The 8,694-nt window shown below is 32.4% G+C and overlaps 2 protein-coding genes across 2 annotated transcripts; both read left to right on the top strand.

Moving 5' to 3' along the window:
• The first annotated feature begins 515 nt into the window (after positions 1 to 515).
• Positions 516 to 2,481, top strand: PCID2 (PCI domain-containing protein 2). Its single transcript, XM_088182039.1, has 4 exons — positions 516 to 594; positions 767 to 978; positions 1,041 to 1,209; positions 1,587 to 2,481. Exons 2-4 carry the CDS (start codon positions 772 to 774, stop codon positions 2,399 to 2,401), a joined length of 1,191 nt encoding a protein of 396 aa, XP_088038165.1. The 5' UTR covers positions 516 to 594; positions 767 to 771; the 3' UTR covers positions 2,402 to 2,481.
• Positions 2,482 to 3,143: 662 nt separating this feature from the next.
• Positions 3,144 to 5,234, top strand: LOC148236575 (protein AAR2 homolog). The gene is made up of 5 exons (XM_088182172.1): positions 3,144 to 3,421; positions 3,550 to 3,752; positions 4,234 to 4,548; positions 4,609 to 4,735; positions 4,808 to 5,234. Exons 1-5 carry the CDS (start codon positions 3,210 to 3,212, stop codon positions 5,208 to 5,210), a joined length of 1,260 nt encoding a protein of 419 aa, XP_088038298.1. The 5' UTR covers positions 3,144 to 3,209; the 3' UTR covers positions 5,211 to 5,234.
• The last annotated feature ends 3,460 nt before the right edge of the window (positions 5,235 to 8,694 follow it).

Genomic DNA, 8,694 nt, shown 5'->3' with positions numbered 1-8,694 from the left:
AAACAAATTATGAAATACTCATAGTCTGCAAATTAACACATTAATAGTCAGTTCACAGACATTTAAATAAATAGGAAATGTGTTAATTCGACACATTGAGCTCGTGGATATTCAATGTCAAGATTCCCGAAACGAAATTTTTAAAACCATATTTGACACTTCTTAAATTTAATCTCATCCATGCCCATTGCATTACAAATGTTTTACCTGCTATTGTCGCACTATGAAGAGGTCAGCGGAATTGAGATGGTCTGTGAATAAATTGGGGGGGGGGGGGGAGGGGAAAGGAGGGTCTTTAAAAAATGTGACGTCACTAATTATAATTTATTTATAAGAAAGCCTAATGTATTTTTATTAATTATTTATTTAATAAAACATAAAATGCTCTAATGTTTTGCAATATTTCATATCCCGATTAGATATGAAATATTGCAAAACTAGTATATTTTTACACCTCATAACATAAATTGTTTTAATAAAATAAATAAAATCAAAATGTTTTTTTTTTTCAAAATGACAACACTGTTACTAAAGTCGCCAAACACTAACCTTAAAATTGTGTTCTCAACGAAGTTGACAGCTGCGATTTGGCTGGTAAGTTTTGTTTGTATTTAGAATAATGTATTAACGATGCATGAATTAAGTTAATATTGATTAATCCACCTTCAATATATTATTAAGTTGAATTTAACTCAACTTTGAACTGATTTTATATCCATAAAAGTACTCAAGTGATTTTTATTTATGCGTTTTTATTAATGTGCAGTAATAATGAACGCCGTCAATAACTACTCCCAGTCTGCGGAGAGAGCAGCGCAAAACCAACAAGGATCTATATTGGCTCGTATGGTTAGTCTCAGGGACGATCATGTCTTGAACAGAAGTTTACTCGCTAACAGCAATTTTGAGATCATAATTGAAAACAACGTGTCGAGTCCGCTCCACGAAATATTAATAGCGCATTTGAAATGCGTCAAAGTAAGTTCTTAACTATTGTACAATCTACTAGTCAATTATTATATTAACAATTTGTTATTCAGGCTCTCTTAGAAAGAAAATATATGGACGCTTACACACATCAAAGTGCATGCACGACTGCCGTTTCAAAATTATTACAATACCAAAAGGATGAAAACTGGGGTCTACCTGTAATGTACACAGTGTGCCTCGATTTACGACAGGTTGCTCAAAAAGCTGAAAAATCTTTAGGTATATCTAATATTATCATTCCCAGTAAAAAAATAATATAAAGTAGATACAATTAGTATAAAAATACCATCGGCATGCTCAATTTTTTTAATGATAATTAACCCTTTCACTACGGATGGCTTCTATATTTGTCATCAAGAAAATCGCCAGTACTCATTGGGCACCTAAAGGTGCCATAAACCTTTGAGCCTAACAATATGGTTATTTAGTATAATTTAAGGCAGTAAATCAGTTGAATTTATTGAACCATAATATTTTTAAAAATATGGCGTAAATAGGTGCCCTCTTCATATTAACAGATTTCGAAATGTGAAAGGGTTAAAGTTTGGTATTCTAACAGCAATCTTATATTCAATTTTTTTTATTTCTTTTTGCAGGAGTGTCTCAGACACCTGGAAGTATTTTAGAAAATGCTGCAGAATGTCTAATGGGTTGCTTCAGAATTTGCGCCGCTGATAGTCGAGCTTCCGATATGGATACAAAAAGATTAGGAATGCTCAACTTAGTCAACCAACTGTTCAAAGTATACTTCAGCATCAATAAATTGCATCTGTGCCGACCTTTAATCAGAGCTATAGACTCGTCGGCGTATAAAGATCATTTTTCATTATCGCAACAGATCACGTATCGCTATTTCGTCGGAAGAAAAGCTATGTTCGACTCTGATTACAAATCGGCCGACGAATATTTAACGTACGCTTTTGAAAAGTGCCACAAGATGAGTAGAAAAAATAAAAGGCTGATATTGATTTATCTAGTTCCCGTTAAAATGTTGTTGGGATATATGCCGTCTAGAAGCGTTTTGGAAAAGTACGATTTGTTACAATTTTGGGAGCTGGTGGAAGCGGTCAAACAAGGAAATTTGAAAACGATCGATAGCGTGATTAATAAATACGAGTCTTTTTTTATTAAAGTTGGAATATATTTGATCGTTGAGAAGATAAAGATATTGGCGTATCGCAATCTATTTCGGAAGGTGTACCTCATTGAGAATACTCACCAGATTCCTGTGAGTTCGTTGCAAGCTGCCTTGGAATTTACGGGTCAAGTCGACGTCGGATTGGACGAAACCCAGTGTATTGTAGCCAATCTTATTTATGATGGTAAAATAAGAGGTTACATTTCGTACCAACACAGAAAAGTTGTTGTTAGCAAACAGCAGCCGTTCCCAATTTTAAGTAGTCTAGGGTAAATGTGTACTATAGTATTAAATTATTTAAATAAGGATTGTAAACATAATTTGTATTTTTAATTGCAAAATAAAAACAAAAACATATTTAAATGTTTCTTTGATACTGAGTGGTGGGATTTATTCACATTTTTAGACCCTAAAGAGTCCAGGTTGATCGTCATCATAATGGTGAAACTAAAGAAAGAGTGGTAAGTCGCTGATCTCTGCTGATCAGCCTGGTATTTTTCAAATCATAAAGCAACGAGGAGTTGAAGTCAATAAGCCGCCACATATTAGGCAGAGTCAGAGTCGTTAAAATTCGACCGACTTGGACTCTTTTCTTTTCTAATGAAAAATGTTAACGATTGGGTATTATTTAAAATTCTGAGAATTTATGTAGAAAACAAACACATTGTATTTTAAGAATCCCTGTTCTATTTTAACACACATATTTCATTTGGTATAATTACTAATATAAATATATTGTGGGGACAAAATTTTTTAAATATAAAAAGCATTTATTCAATAATTATTAGAAATAAAATGATTAAAGCTTTAGATTTCACATATTTGTGCAAAATTATTTTTTATAAAATCCACAAAATACAATAAAGTTAGTCAAATTATTATTTAAATTTTTTTATAAAAAGGTAGTTTTTATGTAAATTAACGTTAAATATAAATTTATAAAAAAGTGTATAAAAAATCCGTTCGCGTTTATATTATTCATTTATAATATTTTTTTATTTGACACTTACAAGCTATGGTCAAGATTAATGCTCTTATGTCTGAAATTTGAGGTTATTTTTTGTTTGACGTTTAAGTCGCCATGGAGGATATTCCGCCAGAAACTGCGCGCCAACTTTTAGAAGAATGTGCAACTTTGGTTATATTGGGAGCTCCGAGAGGATCTTATTTTGGGATGGACCTTAAAGCTTGGAACACAGAAGCGGAGTTTAGAGGACTCAAAATGATTCCCCCTGGTCTGCATTATGTGCATTATTCTTCTTCAGACATTGACACAGGAGACACAGCGCCTAGGTTGGTAAATTTACACACTTGCTCATCAAAAACGTACATTTTTGTAGAGCTTTATCATTATCTTTAATATTGTATATTTTAAATATATGTATATCAATCCTTAAATATGAATTGTACATTTGTTTCAGAATCGGGTTTCTATATAATTTTAAACCGAAAGAGATGCTAGTTAGAATGTGGGATAAAAAAACTGAAGAATTGAGTGATGAAGTAGTTAGCGACGAGACTATAGCAAGATTACGCACAAATTTATATAATCTCGATAAGTTTCTAGCGCCTTATCCTTACGAGATTCTAGCAAAATGGAATTCTTTATCGTTGCATATTACAGGTATGATTTTATTATTAGTATGAGAATTGTACTTTTTATAGTTTATAGTCTCGAAAGAAACAATCGAACTGTATAGTCCATCCAAGATGTTAGCGCTCATCATCGTTGTGTTGGAAATAAGGGTGCGTGTACGCATGCATGCATACATACACAGTTTTCCGCGAATTTATTTACACCGATAGCAGAACGTTACCAATATTAAATCAGGGCTGTTTTAAGGGTAGGGTGACCATACGTTGGAAATTGAATTAAAAATTATAATTTCATATTTTTATGACAAATTATTGTCATGTTGTGGTATTTTGTAATCAATAAAACAATTCCTGTAATATTCTATTGGTATTTAAAAAAATATTATATTGAACAGATATTCAACTTGCGATGCTTTCAGTCTTTTATTTTAATTAAAGCGTTGTCTTCATCTATGTCTATATATAATATAAATAAAACATTTTCTAATGCATTTAATGTATATTTATAGATGAATTAGTGACAAAATTAACTCCAGAAAACGGCTGTATTAGATCAGCGCTGGAATTAGAATCTTGTAAGGATGAGGATCGTCCAAAGGGTGAAAATAGATCTAAATTGAAAATTACTGAAGTAGATAGTAACGAAGAAACAAATTCAGAACAAAAGTTGGAGTCAAACGAAGAGTCAATTGCCGATGAAAATAATAAAGAAGCGTCAACCTCAAGTACTCCCGATAATATTAATTTGATAAAGAGAAGGAGTCGAACATTAACAGCAGAAGAAAAAGAGGAAGAACTACTACCTAATCTAAAACCAAAGCCAGGTATTATTTAATTATTTTTTAATTGAAAAAATATAAATTATAATATAATGTATATTTTAGGAAGCTCGATAAGATTTAGTTCATTTCCTGAAAAAGTTTGTCCAGATGACGCTACCCCTGCAGAAATTACTAAACATCATTTAGATCATTCGTATGTGTTGGATTTGATAATCAAAAGACATTCACGGTAAATGAAAAAAAATCAATATTTGTTTTTATTGTGAATTTGTTTTTCTAATACTATTTTCTGTATTTATAGGCCGATCGATATCGTTGGAGAATTGGAGTTTGCATACGTATGTTTTTTAATAGGACATTCCTTAGATTCATTCGAGTATTGGAAGAAACTTGTTCATTTGTTCTGTTCATGCGAAGAAGCTCTAAAGAAGTATTGTAATGTGTACATGCATTTTATATCAGTGCTTAAAGTTCAATTGACTGAAATACCTGAAGAATTTCTAGCAGACATTGTGATGAATGAGAATTTCATTTACGTTTCATTAAAAAAGTTCTTCAGAACAGTTTATAATGCTGATATTCAACCAAAATTAAAATCAGCGATAGAGTTCTTTCAGCAGTGTTTAACTGAGCAATTTATGTGGAGTTTTGGTAATTTGGCAATTGAAGAAGACGACGAATTACCAGTTATTGTACATTTGTGATTAATTAAATTTGAATATTATTTTTAATGGCTTTTTTATTTTTCCTATTATCATCATACATATGCCCAAATAAAATTGAATGATATTTATCATGTCATAAAGTTGTATTTCATATTAAATACAATTATTTGCCTTTAAATTATGTATTATATAAAAAAAATAATTGGGTTTCTACAATATATAAATTCTCCATTGAAGAAAAGTGCTTTGCTAAGCAAAAACGCAAGAGAAATTATTATCTCGGAACACCCAAGTGCATCTAAACATACAATGGCTATACAGACTTTCGAAAACTCGCTCTAAATTTTTCTATTGTTTATAAGAATTTTGATACAATAATGAAAAATAAATAATAATTATCAATTGATTAAAGGTATGATAATTAGAACTATAAGTATATTATATAATATATGATAATATAATTTATTCAAAAAACATGTAAACAGTAATTTCATATATTCACGATTGAAGTATACAGGATTCTTAAGTATATTTATTTATAATTAAAAAAGATGCAAGTCTTTTCTAATTATTTATATATTATATTCGTTCTTCTGGGCCTGATTTGATTCCCGATCCATTTAGAAGGGTTGTGAAATCAGTCTCGCTGTTCCTCTAAAACGTATTTTTGATCAAATTCTCAAGACATCGTCATTTCACGATCTTTGGAAATGCACACTAATCATAAAAAGGGTGACAAATTGTGCATAAAGAACTATAGACCAGTAACAGTGTTGTCAGCTCCTGCTAATACGTCTTTAATTCGGCAAGTTTTGTTGGACCTCTTTTTTGTGTATTGAAATAATACAATGTATTGTTTTCAACCATAGTGACGCATTGGGGATAACCTGTTTGGTTTTGATGGTCTAAATTTAATTTAAATAAATAAATATCTTGCAATGAATTTTCATATAAATTATTTTGATTGTCTCGAAGAAGGTCCTTTTAACACTAACTTTAATTTCAGATTTTTTAGGAGGGGGCAAAAGTGGGCCAATCAGTGGTCGTTTTGTAATATTTCAATTTTATTAAAAATACATAGTACTTTATTAAATGGAATGCAATTTTCTGGGCAAAATTGAGGGAGATGCAAATGACGTCCCTGGTGGACACCGTAGCTAATATTGCCATTTTCAATTTGGAAATATAATCGCAAGTTTTGCAAATTTGCAACACTCGTGAAAAATGGCGTCCATCACGTGTCATTTCCGGTGTCATAGACAATATGCGCGAAAGCGTGTATTCGTGTCTATGGCCGGTGCCGCTGTAATTACAGCGCGACCGACCGGATAATTCGCTTCAACTATGACAATGGCGCGATACACTGGTGGCGTCACTCAATCACACACCCACAACACAACGGATGACCTGACCGCGTACGGTGCTTCTAATAACTATCCCCTAAATTGAAACCCTTTCGATGTCACTCTGGTTGTTTAAATACACATAAACTTATTGCCTTTTAATTTAATAAAATACCGTATACTGCACTTTCGGCCGAGTAGCGAGATTTTTTTGAAGTTATATTTATTGGTTTCAGAAATGGCTCAAGCAAAAAATAACATCTATTTAATGTAAATGTTCAAGTAAACATATGTCTGGATGTTAATATATTATACATATAGCAGTAGAGTAGCTAGGGTATGTGCCACCCAGGGCGACCCTTAAAATTGCCGCCCCCCCATACATTTTTTACAGGGTCATAAAATCAGCATTTCTTAAAATAATAAATTGGTTACTATTAAGCTTTTGCTATTCGTGGATTTGTATATGTTTTAGTGCATTCAGGCTTAAGAACCACATTAGACGATCCCATCGCGAATATGCCGCCCCCAAGCAAGTGCCGCCCGGGGTGGTCCGCCCCTCCACCTCACCATAGCTACGCCGCTGTTTATAGATTATGAAAAAGCTTTCAATAAAGTTCTATGCTGTAAATAAATAAAAAAAGGAATTGATGATAATGCCATCTGCATTATTAAAAACCTGTACTGGAATAGAATAAACAGCTAATTTCAGCCAATATGTTTAAATTAAATGCTAATTGAGAATGATGTGGAGCTTCTATTGTAAACCAACAAATAATATTAGATTCGTGGATGATACAGTAATATTTGCAATATTGTCAGTTATCTCTGAATATTGGTAAAAAGGTGGTAAAACTCAATTATTAATTGCAAGAAAAATATCACTTTCTACATCAAACACAACAAATAAAACGAATCACACAGTACAATTAGTTTGGTATGTAAATGTGAAATAGATCGCATCTCCAGAAGTAAGAGCTCAAATATAAATGGAAATATGTGCATTTTTCAGAATAAGACTTCATTCATTAAACGTGACCCAAGTCTTCAGCTGAGAATGTGCATGGTTTGTTGTTATATATTTTCCCATTCTCCTTTACGGAGTGGAGGTATGGACCTTAGATCAATATTTAAAGCGAAAAGTAGAGACCTTTAAGATATAAATATTTATTATAGATGGTATGCTTAAAATTTCCTGAGTGGTTAGAATTACGAATATTGAAGTCCTCCGACGTATATACGTATCTATATAAGAAAGCTTTAATATCTCGGCCATATTACGGGAAGAGCAAAATAAAAACTAAATTAATTGATTATTTAGGGGAAAATAAGCGGAAGAAAAAGTATCGGCAGGCATCTCATCTTATGGCTACATAATTCCGTAAGTAAACAAAATCAAAACTGTCATTATGATGAACGTGTTTTTGTTAATTTTGCTGTAGGCCGATTTACCGATGCCTATAATTTTATTATTTTTTGTTGTTGTAATTATCGATATGACGCCAGTAATCATAAATAATAATATTTTTTATAGCGATTCTTTGAAAAAATATATTGTTCCGGACGACAGAGAAACTTGTTTGAATCACTGTACTGGCTCGGGGCGGCACACTGTCGGAGACAGATGAGAATTTAAAATTCTAACATGTCGCCCCAGTGACACGGGATCCCCCACCGATATTCGTCGGTTTTGCAATGGTATTTTTCAATTTTAAATTCGTCAGAGATGAACCTCACCCTAGGTCCTATCTGCGAGCTGTCCTTCGAAAGCCCAAAGGGCCGACGTTTAATATGTTTGCCCTGCCACTCGACACGATCAAATGCCTCAATCGTACGCTTCTTTTTCATCATACAATCAAAGCGGGATTACTTGGTGCAAGAATTTTTCAAGAATAGCAAACCAGTGAAGCAAGAATAAATAATGGATAAAATAATAACAACTACATTTAAATTAAATTAAATATATATGGGAATACGAGTTTTGAAAAGGCATTTGACAAGGTTCGTCATTGGTTATTAGTAAAATCACTGTCGGACCTCCGTTGCTGGGATAATTTAACTCGAGTTATTTGAACGATCGTAACTTATGGCGGCCGATTATCGATAATATATTTTATCCCCAAGGGTTTCTAAAGGTCCAACCTGAGTTTTCTGCTCTTCACGTTATTTATTAATGACAT

This window comes from Plectrocnemia conspersa, unplaced genomic scaffold, assembly GCF_051122295.1.
Source record: "Plectrocnemia conspersa isolate PC_06_02 unplaced genomic scaffold, ASM5112229v1 ptg000003l, whole genome shotgun sequence".
Classification (NCBI taxonomy): domain Eukaryota; kingdom Metazoa; phylum Arthropoda; class Insecta; order Trichoptera; family Polycentropodidae; genus Plectrocnemia; species Plectrocnemia conspersa.
The sequence above is the reverse complement of the archived record's forward strand: the minus strand, read 5'-3'. Positions and strand labels throughout refer to the sequence as shown.